Source organism: Bison bison, unplaced genomic scaffold (genome assembly GCF_000754665.1).
Source record: "Bison bison bison isolate TAMUID 2011002044 unplaced genomic scaffold, Bison_UMD1.0 scf7180017864215, whole genome shotgun sequence".
NCBI classification, from domain to species: Eukaryota; Metazoa; Chordata; class Mammalia; order Artiodactyla; family Bovidae; genus Bison; species Bison bison.
The window spans coordinates 11,986,980-12,003,925 of record NW_011494787.1 but is presented as its reverse complement, the minus strand read 5'-3'; the positions used below and the strand labels follow the sequence as shown (position 1 = coordinate 12,003,925).

General features: G+C 36.3%; 1 protein-coding gene across 6 annotated transcripts in view; it reads right to left on the bottom strand.

The window, feature by feature from the left end:
* STXBP5L (syntaxin binding protein 5-like) overlaps positions 1-16,946 on the bottom strand; it is a 335,496-nt gene that overhangs the window by 63,700 nt on the left and 254,850 nt on the right. For 3 of the 6 annotated variants that reach the window (XM_010845396.1, XM_010845394.1, XM_010845395.1), the window contains exons 21-22: positions 14,121-14,213; positions 2,536-2,586 (exon numbers count right to left, since the gene is read on the bottom strand). The exons of 2 other annotated variants lie outside the window; for them this stretch is intronic. In XM_010845396.1, coding sequence (XP_010843698.1) covers positions 2,536-2,586; positions 14,121-14,213 — 144 coding nt within the window. The remainder of the gene's footprint in view (positions 1-2,535; positions 2,587-14,120; positions 14,214-16,946) is intronic. One more of the 6 variants, XM_010845397.1, reaches the window with a different exon arrangement.

Here is a 16,946-nt window from a genome sequence, read left to right as displayed (position 1 = left end):
ATCTTTTCATGTGTTTGTTAGCCATCTGTATGTCTTCTTGGGAGAAATGTCTATTTAGTTCTTTGGCCCCAGGTTTCTTAAGAGGCAGGTCAGGTGGTCTGGTATTTCCATCTCTTTCAGAATTTTCCACAGTTTATTGTGATCCACACAGTCAAAGGCTTTGGCATAGTCAATAAAGCAGAAATAGATGTTTTTCTGGAACTCTCTTGCTTTTTCGATGATCCATCGGATGGTGGCAATTTGATCTCTAGTTCCTCTGCCTTTTCTAAAACCAGCTTGAACATCTGGAAGTTCACGGTTCATGTATTGCTGAAGCCTGAATTGGAGAATTTTGAGCATTCCTTTACTAGCATGTGAGATGAGTGCAATTGTGTGGTAGTTTGAGCATTCTTTGGCATTGCCTTTCTTTGGGATTGTAATGAAAACTGACCTTTTCCAGTCCTGTGGCCACTGCTGAGTTTTCCAAAATTTGACGGCATATTGAGTGCAGCACTTTCACAGCATCATCTTTCAGGATTTGAAATAGCTCAACTGGAATGCCATCACCTCCACTACCTTTGTTCATAGTGATGCTTTCTAAGGCCCACTTGACTTCACATTCCAGGATGTCTGGCTCTAGGTGAGTGATCACACCATCGTGATTATCTGGGTCGTGAAGATCTGTTTTGTACAGTTCTTCTGTGTATTCTTGCCACCTCTTCTTAACATGTTCTGCTTCTGTTAGGTCCATACCATTTCTGTCCTTTATCGAGCCCATCTTTGACCTTAGACAAATTTTAATTTTTCATACCCTTAATTTATTTGTAAAGTGGGTAGAATATTACTAATTTATTATCTATCTATCATATACCAAATAATATGTACAAATTATATAGCGTACTGTCTGACATGTAGTAGGAGGTCAATACATGGAACTAGAAATGTTGAATATCAATTACACTGGCAAAATACTAATTAACTTCATAACAATTTAGTTAGTATTGAACTAATAATACCGAATAATGTTGCATCTGCATTTAAAATGTGCTTTGCATTTAATATCACTGACATAATAATCTAATCAAATTCATCTAAGATGGTATGTAATTAGATTTTAAATGTTACAAAGTATTGCTGAAAGGTATTTAATTTAGGTAAAATGAGATAAGGTGTGTGATTATGCTCAATAAACTTTGAGTATTATGTTCTGTGATCTAGGTTCAAATCTTAATTCTACAATTTATTAACAATATAACGTCAGTTTCTGTTCTAGAAAAAAAGGAATACTGATAACTACCTTAAAGAGTTGCTGAAAAAGTGAAACTGTTAGTCGTTCAGTCATGTCCAACACTATAACCCCATGGACTGTAGCCCACTAGGTTCCTCTGTCTGTGGAACTGTCCAGGCAAGAATACTGCAGTGGGTAGCCATTCCCTTCTCCAGGAGATCATCCCAATCCAGGGATTGAACCCAGGTCTCCAGCAATGCAGGCAGATTCTTTATTGTCTGAGCTACCAGAGGACTTTTTAAAGAGTTGCTAAGAAAGTTAAATAAAATCATGTACGTGAAACAGCTTTGAACACTCTAAAAAACAAAAGACTAATTACTGAATTTTTGTTATGTTAGACATGACATTGACATTCATAGGTTTTATGCAATGACTTTAAGTCAGAAGAAAGGAGATGAAGGTAAAGGTGATTCCTTTAAATTTCACAAAAGAAACTATCCTGGGACGAGTAGATTAAAGTTCTGAGAGAAAAATTGATGAAAAACTATTTAATAAGACCTTATTTATTTCAGCACTAGAATTATGAATAAGCTTGCTGCTGCTGCTGCTGCTAAGTCGCTTCAGTTGTGTCTGATTCTGTGTGACCCCATAGACGGCAGCCCACCAGGCTCCCCCGTCCCTGGACTTCTCCAGGCAAGAACACTGGAGTGGGTTGCCATTTCCTTCTCCAATGCATGAAAGTGAAAAGTGAAAGTGTAGTCGCTCAGTCATGTCCGACTCTTCGTGACCCCATGGACTGCAGCCCATCAGGCTCCTCCATCCATGGGATTTTCCAGGCAAGAGTACTGGAGCTTGGAGCACCACAAAAAATAAAATGAATAACACCTTCTATAACTTTCCTTAATGGCAAGAACTCCATTCTTTTATGTATCAGACTTTGTAGTTGCTGTTGTTAAATAGCATTAGTTGTAAATGATATTAATATCCAAATAGTTCCAGAGAAAATGATGCTCATTTACATGATTACTGTCACAAAGGGTCCATATGCATGACTCTAGTTAACGTTTAAAAACATTTTCATGATTAAAAAACCGCAAACATTATATAGTTTGTATGTAATGATTTATGAAACAGTTTTGTAAAATGATTGTTAACAAACAAAATGTTGAATGCTGCCAACAGAACTGTATGGTGATTTTTAAGAAAGCCTTTTTGAAAAGCCATTAAACACTGCCATCTAGGAAACTTGTTATTCATGGACCGGTTGGTTAATGTTCAGCCAAATGAATGTAAGAAAACTTAAAATTGTTGGCTTTTGCCTACCGTACCAAGATCAGCCTTAAGATCTGTTGGCAGACTTAACTTTCTTGATCCTTTAACTGAAACAACAGAAAAAGGAAAAAGGCAGTTAATTATATAAAACTGAAGAGGAGTGTGAGGGAACAGTATGTTTTACAGTATAATTATTGAAATCCTGATGAACATTAATATTAGTGAGCATGTATAGAAGTGGAAATATTGTTCAATGTTAGTTTGTCATTCAGGATTAAATATTTACTATGCAAACAGAAACATGAGAAAAGCAATTGTTATTACAGTAAATAATCAAATGTATCTTTGTGTAGTTTTTTCACACATAGCATGAGAGGTGATTTCTTATTTTGGAAAGAACCAAAGGTCAATTTCAGATAAATCTAACAGGTAAGTACTGCAACAAATGTACAAACTCATAACATAAGTAGCAATGGTAAGGGTAAAAACTGATTAACTTTATAAACATTTTCTGAAGTAGAAAATTCTACTAGAGATGTATATAATGTAGTCAAGGAAACTTTACCATACCATGAAATGACTTCAACATTGAATACTACAATGTTAAATTCAGTAGTTCAAAAAACTCGAATAAAAAATATTTGAAAATGTTTAATTATATTATTATAAATCAAGCTGTCATAAAATGTTTGGATAAATCAAGAAAACTACAATTTATTGAAAATTTGCCTCATCTGATAATAAATATTTTACATAGGGTATCTCATAAAATATTAAACTAGAATGCATTATGATAGAAATGCATTAGGGGAAATCAAGTTAGAAACCTTTTCTGTCAATACTTTAAGACCCAAATTGATACTATCAATTAATGTATGCCTTCTAATGAGTGTTTTTCTTTACAACTAGGAAAATTATTTTAAAATAAAGATGCAGTATGATATAGAAGAAAGAATACTCAATTTAAAATCAGAAAACATAAGTCACAAATTTCTGAATTGTTACCACCTAGTTATAAAACTTAAAGTTTAATAAAATTCCCTTGATCAATTTGCAGCTTAACCTTCTTAGTATCAAAAATGTTATTTGATGGATACCTCTAATATTTCAGCAGGAATGAAATATACTAAATGTAAAAGAAACCTAAGTATACTTTTTGTGTGTCATGAAATATTACTCATCTTTTGATTTTTTTTCAACCATTTAAAATTTAAAAACCCATTCTTAATTCTCAAGTCATACCAAAATAGGTGGCAAGCTGGCTTTGGCCTGTGGGCTGTAGCTTGATGACTACAATATGTCATGCTAAACTGCTTACTAAAGGAAATCTAAGTATTATCATTCTAATAAAAATAATAGCAACAGGCAGTTGTCTTTAAAAAATTAAAAATAATTCTTCTAAAGAGAAATCAAGTTTGAGCAATTTGGGTTTGGAATCAGCACAATAAAAAGATTGTTATTTATATAAAAATATGGCAAACTAAATAAATAAATGTAATAATTATACCAGAAGAGGTTGCAAATAAAGTATATTTTGTAAATTGATTCACAATTCAGATAGACTGAGGGAGTAGGAATTTTTACTACTTGAAATCTTTCACTTAATTTTTAAAATAGAAACTAATTCTTTGTAAGGATTTGTTTCAGAATTTATATTTTTAATTCTATTTTGTTTTTAAATAGGGTATTTCAACATATCTATATAGTCTGAATTACTTCAGAAATGGATTTACAAAGATGCTTTCAGAAAGAGGTCAAAAAAGTTTCTGTTAGTTCCTTTCTATTAGTCTAATATGTAATTGACTCTGGCTCTCAAATCTGCTCCTCTTTTTCGGATACCTTCTCCACTTTACCACATACCTTCTTGGTTTCCTGTAGACTGCTTCCTACCTAAAAATTGGGGGCCCTCTCACAAACCCCATCCTCAGTTGTATAACTAGGGGAGGAAAAGGGAGCAATTAGATGGTAAGATTAATTGCTGAACTTCTTTATAAAAATGTTAATTACAGGTGCCAGATACTATTTCACAGAAAAACCTTCTCTTCATTTGTCCAGCTGCAAGTAAACTCCTACTTATCCTTTAAGACAGCTGAAAAAGCATCCTCTATGAAGGCAGCCTGACCTAAGGCTTCATTTGGTGCCATTACCTTAACCTTCATAGCACCTTGTGCACATCTCTTTATAACACTTGCATTTTATTATACTGGATTTATTTTTATTCTCTTACTGTTGATTAACATCCTATAAATTCTGAGTTTTCTAAACATGGGGATTATATTCCCAGTATCTAATTAACTGGCATAAAATAGGTATTAATACATGTGTGCTGAGTGAATGTTTTTAAAAAACAGTGAACTCAGAAGGTAGGATGATGGGTTATTCTGAAGAGGGCTAAAACAGAAAGAAAGCATGTTTCAAGTGTTAGAAGAACATGTTACACATTAACATTTGAGGAATTTGAGATGGAAGATGAGTAAGGCAAAAGGGAATAAGAGGTAAGTGGTTCTAGAAATATACTGAGTGAAAATACATTATCAGTCTTTGCAATGTGCCCTTGGGAATGCAGATCTATGAATTTCATTTTTATTTTCTAGCAAAAGTGTACATACCACTATCATTTTGTTTCATTAGCCAAATGGGCGAAAAACGGAAACAAAAACTTCACATTACTCATTGGTTAAGCACACTGCACTAAGAGAGCTCTCTTCCCAACCCAGGGATTGAACCTGGTCCACCCACATTGCAGGCAGATTCTTTACTGGCTGAGCCACCAGGGAAGCCCTGGAAGGAGGCAGAGTAAGGTCAGATTTCTCCGACTCCAAATCTATGCCCTTTGCACTAAGCAACACAAATGTTCCTGACGTAAGAACATACCACCTGTGTAGCCTACACATTTATAAAATCTATATCTATAAAATAAATAAAACACCAAATTAAATGTTTAGATTAATATGTTAGGAAAGTTTACCTATCAATCACCTGGCTCATTGGAGTACAGTAATGAATGTCATTTGTCTCTATCTTCCCTATGCTAGGAATGAAGATAGGACAAAATACCTGGTGTATGTGCATGTATGTGCATATACATACACACATATATACATACACGGGTGTAGTTAACAAAAACACTAAAAAACATTTTGGGGTTACAGTGCCATGATGGAGTCCTGAAAAGCCTACATACCTCTAATTTTGTCAAAATTTAATTTTGTTGGGTCATATGTAGTTCTATTTTTAGTTTGTTAAGGAACCTCCATATACTTTCCTCCACAGTGGCTGTACCACTTTACATTTCCACCAACAGTGTAGGAGGGTTCCCTTTTCTTCACACCCTTTCCAGCTGATGGTGGCCATTCTGCTTGGAGGGGGGAAACTTCCCTGGTGGCTCAGATGGTAAAGAATCTGCCTGAAATGTGGGAGACTCATGTTCTATCCCTAGGTCAGAAAGATCCCCTGGAGTAGGAAATGGCAACCCACTCCAGTATTCTTGCCTGGAGAATTCCAAGGACAGAGGAGCCTGGCGGGTTACAGTTATGGCAGGGTCACAAAGAGTTGAATATGACTGAGTGACTAACACTACTATGACTCTAATTGGGGTGAGATGATATCTCATTGTAGTTTTGATTTCCATTTCTCTAATAATTATCAATGTAGAGCATCTTTTCATGTGCCTCTTGGCCATCTTAGTGTCTTCTCTAGAGAAATGTGTATTTAGATCTTATGCCATTTTTGATTGGGCTGTGTGTGTGTGTGTGTGTATTTTATATTGAGTTGCATGAACTGTTTGTAGATTTTGGAGATTAACCCCTTGTCAGTGGCTTCATTTGCAAATATTTTCTCCAAATCTGTGGGTTGTCTTTTAGTTTTGTGCATAGTTTCCTCTGCTGTGCCAGAGCGTTTGAGATTAATTAGGTTCCATTTGTTTATTTTTGTTTTTATTTCTGTTACTTCAGTAGATGGATCAAAAGATATTGCTGTGATTGATTTACGTTGAAGAGTGTTCTTCCTATGTTTTCCTCTACGAGTTTTATAGTATCAGGTCTTACATTTAGATCTTTAATCTATTTTGAGTTCATTTTTGTGTATGGGATAAAAAGGTTGTAATTTCATTCTTTTACATGTAGTTGTCCAGTTTTCCCAGTCATTTATTGAAGACACTGTCTGTCCTCCATTGTATAGTCTTGTCTACTTCATCATAGATTAATTGACCACAGGTGCGTGGGTTTATTTCTGGAACTTCTAGTTTGTTCCCGTGATCTGTATTTCTATTTTTGTGCCACTACCCTACTGTTTTGGTGACTGTAGCCTAGTAGTTTTAGTCTGAAGTCAGGAAGCCGGACTCCTCGAGCTCTGTTTCTCTTTCTCAAGATTGCTTTAGCTATTCAAGTTCTATTATGTCTCCATACAAACTTAACATTTTTGTTCTAATTCTGTGAAAAATGTCATTGGTGATTTGATAGAGATTGCACTGAACTATAGATTGCTTTGGGGAGCATGGTCATCTTGACAATATTTATTTTTCCAGTCCAAGAACATGTAGTATCTTTCCATCTTTGTCATTTTCAATTTCTTTCATTGGTGTCATATAGTTTTCAGAGTACAGGTCTTTTGCCTCCATATGTAGGTTTATTCCTAGATATTTTATTCTTTTTGATGAGATAGTAAATGGGATTTGTTCCTTAATTTCTCTTTCTCATCTTTCCTTGTTAGTGTATGAAAATGCTACATATTTGTGTGCATTAATTTTGTACCCTGCAACTTCACTGAATTCATTGAGATCTAGCAATTTTCTGGCAGCATCTAGGATTTTCTATGCATAAGATCATGTCATCTGCAAACAGTGACAGTTTTATTTCTATTTTGGTTTGGATTTCTTTTCTTTTTCTGCTCTGACAGTCATGGCTAGAATTTCCAAAACTATGGTGAATAATAGTGACAAGAGTGAGTGCCCTTGTCTTGTTCCTGATCTTAAAGGAAATGCTTTGTTTTTCACCATTGAGAATGATGTCTGCTGTGGGTTTGTAGTATATGGCCTTTATTATGTTGGCACAGATTCCCTCTAAGCCCACTTTCTGAATTTTTTAAAAATCATAAATGGGTGCTGAATTTTGTCAAAGGCTTTTTCTGCATCTATTGAGATGGTCATATAGTTTTGTTAATGTGGTATATCACACTGATTGATTTGCAGATATTGAAAAATCCTTGTGTCTCTGGGATAAATCCCACTTGATCATAGTATATGATCCTTTTAATAGGTTTTTGGATTTGGTTTGTATTTGGTGGAGGATTTCTGGGCTTTGGTTGTGAGTTTTTAATCATAGCTTCAATATCAGTGCTTGTAATAGTCTATTCATATTTTCAGTTTCTTCCTGGTTCAGACCTGGAAGTTTGCATCTTTCTAAGCATTTGTCCATTTCTTCTACATTGTCCATTTTATTGGCATATAATTGTTTGTAGTAGTCTCTTACGATCCTTTGTATTTCTGTGGTATCTTTTGTAACTTCCCCCTTTTCATTGTTAATTTTATTGATTTGTGATTTCTCCCTTTTTTTGTGATGAGTCTGGCTAAAGGTTTATCAGTTTATAAAAAATCTTTTTAAAGAACCAGCTTTTAGTTCTATAGATCTTTTCTGTCATTTTCTTCAACTCTTACTTCATTGATTTCTGCTCTGATCTTTATGATTTCTTTTCTTCTACTCACTCTGGGTTTTGTTTGTTCTTTTTTCTCTAGTTGCTTTAGGTGTAAGTTTGTTTGAGATTTTTTTGAATTTCCTGAGGTAAGATCGTATTGCTATAAACTTTCCTCTTAAAACTGCTTTACGGCATCCCATAACTTTCAGATCATTATGCTTTCATTTTTATTTGTTTCTAAGTATTTGTTATTTCCTGTTGGATTTCTTCAGTGATTCATTGTTGTTTAGTAGCATACTGTTAGGCCTCCATATGTTTGTGCTCTTTTTACTTTTTTTTTTCATTGTAGTTGATTTACAATCTCATAGTGTTATGGTCAGCAAATATGCTTGATATAATTTCCATTTTCCTAAATGTACTGAGGCCACTTTGTGGCCAGCATGTGATCCATCCTGCAAAATGTTCCATGTGCGGTTAGGAAGAACGTGTATTCTGCTCCTTTTGGATTTATATTTATATACTTTTGAATAGTCTGTAAATATCAACTAAATGTGTCATTTAAGGCCCTGTGTTTCCTTACTGAGTTTCTTGTGAATGATCAGTTCAGTGACAGTGGGGTGTTAATGTCCCCCAATATTACTGTGTTACTGTTGTTTTCTCTTTTTAAGGCTGTTAGTATATTTGCCTTATATATTGAGATGCTGCTATGTTAGGTGCATATATATTTAGAATTGTTATCTTCTGCTTGGATTGATTCCTTTATCAATGATTGATTCCTTTATCAATTCCTTTACCAATTCCTCTAGATAATGTTCTTCTTTGTCTCTTGTAACAGTCTTTAATGTTTGTCTGATATGAGTATTGCTACTCCAACTTTCTTTTAATTTCCATTTGCATGAAATTCCTTTTTCTATCACCTCACTTTCAGTCTGTATGTGTCTCTAGATCTGAAGTTGGTCTCTTGTATATATATGCATATATATGGGTCTTATTTTTGTATCCATTCAGCTACTCAGTCTTTTGGTTGGGGCACTTAATCCATTTATGGTTAAGGTAATTATCAATATGCATATTCTTATTGCCATTCTGTTTTGGATCTGTTTTTGAAGGTCTTTTTTCTTACCTTCCTCTTTTGCTCTCTCCTGTGATTTGATGACTAGCTTTACCGTTGTGTTTGGATTACTTTTTCTTTTCTGTGTGTGTGTATCTTTGTAGATTTTCCATGTGCAGTTACCATGAAGTTTTGATACAACAGTCTGTATATAAAAAAGATTGTTCTAAGTCATTGATCTTTTAATTTCCAGTGTATTTCCAATAGCCTGTATTTGTACTCTCCTCTTATCACAGTTGCTGGTTTTGAGATTGTATTTGTGTGTGGAGTACTTCCCACCTTTACCATGTATTAGCCTTTATCAGAGAGCTTTTCCATTCATAATTTTCTTGTTTCTAGTTATGACATTCTCTTTTCACATAGAGAAGTTCCTTTGGCATTTGTTGCAAAGCCTGTCTGACAGTACTGAATTCTTAGCTTTTGCTTCTCTGTAAGGCTATTGATTTCTCCATCAAATCTGAATGAGATCCTTGCTGGGTAGAGTATTCTTGGCTGTAGGTTCTTCCCTTTCATCACTTTGAAAATATTATACCACTCCCTGCTGCTGCTGCTGCTGCTAAGTCGCTTCAGTCATGTCCGACTCTGTGCGACCCCAGAGACGACAGCCCACCAGGCTCCCCCGTCCCTGGGATTCTCCAGGCAAGAACACTGGAGTGGGTTGCCATTTCCTTCTCCTACCACTCCCTTCTGGCCTGCAGATAACCTTATGGGAGTTCCTGGTACGTTATTTGTTGATCTTCTCTGGTTACTTTTAGTATTTTTTCTTTGTCTTTAATTTCCGTCAGTTTGATTACTACATGTCTTGGTGTGTGTCGTCTTGGGTTTATTCTGCCTGGACTCCATGATTCCAGGGCTTTGGTGAATGTTTCCTTTCCTATGTTAGGGAAGTTTTCAGCTATTATCTCTTCAAATATTTTCTCAGGTCTTTTTTTCTCTCTTCTCCTTCTGGGATCCCTATAATGTGAATGTTGGTGCTTTTCATGTTGTCCCAGAGGTCTCTTACACCGTTCTTTCAATCTTTTTTCTTTATTCTGTTCCACAGCCATGATATCCACCATTCTGTCTTGCAGCTCACTTATCTGTTCTTCTGCCTTACTTTTTCTGCTATTGATCCCTTTCAATGTATTTTGTATTTCAGTTATTGTATTTTTCATCTGTTTGTTTGCTCTTTAGGTCTTCTAGCTTTTTGTTAAACATTTCCTGTCTCTTCTTGATCTATGCCTCCATTCTTCTGAGATCTTGGATTTTTACTAACATTACTCTGAATTCTTCTTCAGATAGATTGCTTGTCTTCACTTCATTCAGTTGTTCATCTGGGGTTTAATCTTATTCCTGCATCTGGCACATAGTCCTCTGTCTCACACTGTCTAGCTTTCTGTGATTGTGGTTTCCATTCCTCAGGTTGCACCTGTCTACCCCCAGGTGAATGAGGCTGTTTAAGAGGCTTATACTGGCTTCATGGTGGGAGGAACTGGTTCCCAGCTACTGGTGGGTGGAGTTGGGCCTTGTCCCTCTGGTGGACAGGGCTGTGTTTTATGGGCAGCTATGTGCTCAGGAAGATTTTAAGTAGCCTGTGTGCTGATGGGTGGGGTTAATTTCCTGACCTGTTGATTGTTTGGTCTGAGATATCCCAGCACTAGAGTCTATTGGATGAAGTCAAATCTTGGAGAGGAAATGGTGACCTCCAGGAGGGTTCACGCTAATTAATAAGTATTCTGCTAGTGTTTTTGTCCCTGTAGTGAGCCATAGCTGCCCCCTGCCTCCACAGGAGAGCCCCCCACCCAATACTAGCAGGTAGGTCTACTTTGGCTCTTATGAGGCCACTGCTTTTTTTCTCCTGGGTCCTGGTATGCATGAGACCTTATATGTGCCCTCCAAGAGTGGAGTTTGTGTTTCCCCGAGTCCTACAGAATTCCCACGAACAAACTCCAGAGGCCTTCCAAACCAGATTCTCTGGGGGCTCCTCATTTTGCCACTAGACCCTCAGGTTAGGGAGCCTGAAGTGGGCTCAGACTTTCACTCCTGAGGGAGAAATTCTGTGTTATAATCATTTTCCAGTTTGTGGCTTGCTCACCTGGCAGGTATGGATTTATCATGATTGTACCCTTCCCACTGTCTCATTGTGGCTTCTTCTTTGCCTTTGGATGTACAGGATCTTTTTTTGGTAGGCTCCGGTGTTTATTGTTGGTGGATTTCAGCAGTTAGTTATGACTTTGGTACTTTTCTAAGAAGAGGTGAGTGCACATCCTTCTACTCTGCCATCTTGTCTCTGCCAATGGGATGTCATACAATTTCAATAGTATTTTTTGTAATTCTCATGTTTCTTGTTCTCAATTTATTCAGCTTCAGCATCAGTCTTTCCAATGAATATTCAGAAATGATTTCCTTTAGGATTGACTGGTTGGATTTTCTTGCAGTGCAAGGGACTCTCAAGAGTCTTCTCCAGCACCACAGTTCAAAAGCATCAATTCTTCAGTGCTCAGCCTTCTTCACAGTCCAACTCTCACATCCATACATGACTACTGGAAAAACCATAGCTTTGACTAGACAGACCTTTGTTGGCAAAGTAATGTCTTTGCTTTTTAATACGCTGTCTAGGTTGGTCATAGCTTTTCCTCCAAGGAGCAAACATCTTTTAATTTCATGGCTGCAGTCACCATCTGCAGTGATTTTGGAGCGCCCCCCACCCCCACAAAAGTCTCTCATTGTTTCCCCATCTATTTGCCATGAAGTGAGGGACCAGATGCCATGATTGTAGTTTTTTGAATGCCGAGTTTTAAGCCAAATTTTTCACTCTCCTTTTTCACTTTCATCAAGAGGCTCTTTAGTTCTTCTTCACTTTCTCCATAAGGGTGGTGTCATCTGCTTATCTGAGATTATTGATACGTCTCCTGGCTATCTTGATTCCAGCTTGTGCCTCATCCAGCTTGGCATTTTGCATGATGTACTCTGCATATAAGTTAAGTAAGCAGGGTGACAATATACAGCCTTGATATACTCCTTTCCCTATATGGAACCGGTCTGTTGTTCCATGTCCAGTTCTGTTTCTTCTTGACCTGTCTACAGATTTCTCAGGAGGCAGGTAAGGTGGTCTGGTATTCCCATCTCTTGAAGAGTTTTCTACAGTTTGTTGTGATCTACACAGTCAAAGGCTTTGGCACAGTCAAGAAAGCACAACTGGAACTGCTTTTTTGGAACTCTCTTGTTTTTTCGATGTTCCAAGTTTTGAGCATTACTTTGCCAGCATGTGAGATGACTGCAGTTGTGCAATAGTTTGAACATTCTTTGGCATTGCCTTTCTTTGGGATTGGAATGAAAACTGACCTTTTCCAATCCTGTGGTCATTGCTGAATTTTCCAAATTTGCTGGCTCTAGGTGAGTGATCACACCATTGTGGTTATCTGGGTCATGAAGATTTTTTTTATATAGTTCCTCTGTGTATTCTTGCCACCTTCTTAATCTCTTCTGCTTCTGTTAGGTCCAAACCATTTCTATCCTTTATTGAGCCCATCTTTGCATGAAATGTTCCCTTGGTATCTCTAATTTTCTTGAAGAGATCTCTAGTCTTTCCCATTCTATTGTTTTCCTCTATTTCTTTGCACTGATCACTGAGGAACGCTTTCTTCTCTCTCCTTGCTATTCTTTGGAACTCTGCATTCAAATGGGTATATCTTTCCTTTTCTCCTTTGCCTTTAACTTCTCTTCTTTTCACAGCTATATGTAAGGTCTCCTCAGACAACCATTTTGCCTTTCTGCATTTTTCTTGGGGATGGTCTTGATCACTATCTTCCGTACAATGTCACAAACTTCCATCCATATTTCTTTAGTCATTCTATCAGATCTAATTGAATCTCTTTGTCACTTCCACTGTATAATTGTAAGGGATTTGATTTAGGTCATACCTGAATGGTCGAGTGGTTTTTCCTACTTTCTTCAGTTTAAGTCTGAATTTTGCAATAAGGAATTCATGATCTGAGCACAGTCAGCTCCTGGTCTTGTTTTTGCTGACTGTATAGAGCTTCTCCATCTTTGGTTGCAAAGAATATAATCCATCTGATTTCGGTGTTGGCCATCTGGTGATGTCCATGTGTAGAATCTTCTCTTGTGTTGTTGGAAGAAGGTGTTTGCTATGACCAGTGCGTTCTCTTGGCAGAACTGTTAGCTTTTCCTCTGCTTCATTTTGTACTCCAAGGCCAAATTTGCCTGTAAATCTAGTCATAAGTCATTTTATAATGAATGCCTATTTTAAGAAAGCTATGTATTGTTTAAAATTTTATTCATTTTCTAATTGAAGGATAATTGCTTTACAGAATTTTGTTGTTTTCTGTCAAACATCAAAATGAATCAGCCATAGGTGTACATCTGTCCCGTCCCTCTTCTTATTTGGTTCCTATGAATAGCACCAAATATGCAATGAGCCTGCATAAAATATATAGTACTTTTCTTTTTGCTTACTATTTCTGAGAGAGCATTGCCCCTTTGAGGCAATTCTTTGGAGTTTCCATGAGCATCACAGTTGTTTCTGATCACAGAAAATATTTAATTGTATCATGAAGAATATAGGAGAATTTTTACAAAACTACTCTAGTTTTTGGCTCTTAGGTTTTCCCTGAATTCTCTGTTGGCCACTTCATATTTTCTTATAGGCCTGATGAAATTATCCACATTTAAAGTAGAAAACCCCACTATCAAAATTCTGTGGCACATTTCAAAAGCCTTAGGAATTCCTGCTGTTTATCTAATGAAGTTCATATTTATAATTTTAACCTTTGCTTTAGGGAAATTGGTCTTTATTCCCCGTGAGTGAGATGTATTTTTAGCACAACAAATAAGAAAGGTTTTGGAACAAATTGTGGAGATAATAGCTTCTTTGTTCATAAAAGAAATTTTCACTTTCACCTGGCAAATGATGTACTTGATTCCTCTGTCTCATAGCTGGTATTTCATTCCTATAAAAGCCTGGTGCTGCCTCGGGAGTTCTGGTAGCAAGTCCTAAAGGAAGGGAATAAAAAACTATTGGCATGTAATTTTTTAGCCCAAATGAACCAAGAGTTTTTACCTTAGAGGTGACTTTCATAATAACTATTTGGAAGGCACAAAATTTAACTGCCTTTACCTGAGTATTTTGATACTGTTCCAACAAAGGACACTTTGAAAGGAAGAAGATTTCTTTCTTTAAGGATGTAATGGGGTTCTAGACATGTAGAATTACACAGAAATGGCATTAAAACTAGGCTCTAAGACCTAGTTTTAACCCAGGTTTGAGAACAGAACTGATTTTTTTTTTTTAGCATTTTGTGGCATTGGTTTCCATGCTAATTTTTAATAAAGATATCTTAAGGGATAAATATTATGCTATTCTATATTGTAGACAGAATCTTGAGGATGGATGGCTGCATAGGTAGCAGCAGTATTATAACCTAATGATGCTGCTGCTGCTACTGCTAAGTCGCTTCAGCCGTGTCCGACTCTGTGTGACCCCATAGACGGCAGCCCGGCTTCCCGTCCCTGGGATTCTCCAGGCAAGAACACTGGAGTGGGTTGCCATTTCCTTCTCCAATGCATGAAAGTGAAAAGTGAAAGTGAAGTCGCTCAGTCGTGTCCGACTCTTAGCGACCCCATGGACTGCAGCCTACCAGGCTCCTCCGTCCGTGGTATTTTCTAGGCAAAAGTACTGGAGTGGGGTGCCATTGACTTCTCCGATAACCTAATGATAACCCTCCCCAAAAAATGTTAAACTGAGAAAATGATTTTTAAAGGCAAACCTTCAAGGAGAACAAATTAGAAAAATGCACACCTTGTGTGCAGACATAACCCTACAGTTGAGGGCTTGATTAATTTTCAACTCTTGGCCCAAAGGAAAAGGGACTGTTTTCTTAGGGGATTGCAGTCCTGTTCCAGTTTTGGTGGAGCTAGTACTGATGTTAGCTTCTGCTCACCTCTTTGGGAAGTATGTTTCTGCAGTACCCAAACTGCACAACCTTACCTGGTGAGTGAAATATGGTTACACAGCTTTAAGGAAAGATAATAATTTGTATAACTATTGCTTTAATGTTTATTTCTGCAGATAGACTGTCAGGTCCATTTGTCACGGGATATTTTTATTTTGTTCATTAGTTTATTCTCAGTGGATATCATAATATCACTCTTAACTATAGACACTTTGACTTACTTTTTGAATGTAACAGTTGGGTGAATGAATAATATGAAATGATTGTTATCTTAAAAGCTGAGAATATCAATGTTCTGATTGGTTCATTGGGATCCTTTCATCTCCCAATCCATATGCTGTTCTCTCACATTATCCTAAAGGAAATATTTAATAGTCTGAAACTTCACCCTGTATTACTTGCAGTTTATTGGCGTAAAAGGGAGTTTAAGATCCATGTAAGAAAGCAGAGTTATAACATGATTACTGGTCTCTGGCTTTCTTTATTTCTGATCTCTCTTACTCAGAGATATTTGTGTCGAGGTTTTAATGTTTTTTAGTGGACTTAAATAGGTGAGGGTTTGGGATCCCAAAACAGAAACCGAGAACGGAAGCAACTACTGAACAAATAATGTAAAAAAAAAAAAATTTCAGAGTCAGATTCTTCAGTGGTCCAGAGACCAGAAGCATTAGTACCACCCGGGAACTTGCTAGAAATACAAACTATCAAGCCCCACTCTAGATTTATTGAATTTGAATCTCTTATACTCAGCAATCTATGTTTTAATAAAAATTCTTCATATGATTCTGATACAGGTTTTAAGCTTAAATCCACTGCATTATGCGGAAAAAAAGAATATTGGCTCTTAAATGCTATATATACATAAAAAGGAAGATATACTGAGATATAAACATAATAATTATCATTACTAATCAGACCTATGAAATTTCCCTAAGTGTATAAATCAAGGAGACTTGCTAGAGGGCATGACTGTTTTTATTAGTTTTTCAAAAGTTAGAATGTATTACAAATATTCTTAACCAGGTATATTGTTTCTATCACTTGTAAGTTATCTGAACATTTTAACTGTTTATATTTTCATTCTTTTCTACCTCTAAAGATAATATACATCATGAATTTTATAAAGCTACTGTTAAAATTTTAAATGATGTTTTTTTTCATGGTTACATTTTAAGATCTGATTGGGCTAAGAATCTTCATTTCTTAACTATACCTTTCCTGATAATCTAGATTGAATGCAGCAATTTTTACAACAGCAAGAGATTGCAGACTGTGTTTTAATGTACATTTGTTGGCATAGTATGCTGGAAATAGTGTTGAACACATTCTCCTTTGTGGGATTAAAAAGATTCATTAATATAACACAATTATTTTTCCTTTTTCATGACAAATGGAATAAGCAAATATTCATTATTTCCAGCAATTTTAACTAAGATAAAAAAAAATCTGTTAGTATTTTCCCCAGAAAGATAAACTTCACATATTTTAAGAAATATATACAGTGATTAGAAAGCTAATGTAAGAAAAAATATCATTCCTCAATCATGATTATTTATAGTTTAAAATGGCTACTAAAGAAGAATGAAAGTGAAAGTGAAGTAGCTCAGTCGTGCCCAACTCTTTGGGACCCCATGGATAGTAGCCTGCACCAAGCTCCTCTGTCCATGGGATTTTCAAGGCAAGAGTACTAGAGTGGGTTGCCATTTCCTTCTCCAGGGAACCTTCCAACCCAGGGATCGAACCCAGGTCTCTCACATTGTAGACAGACGCTTTA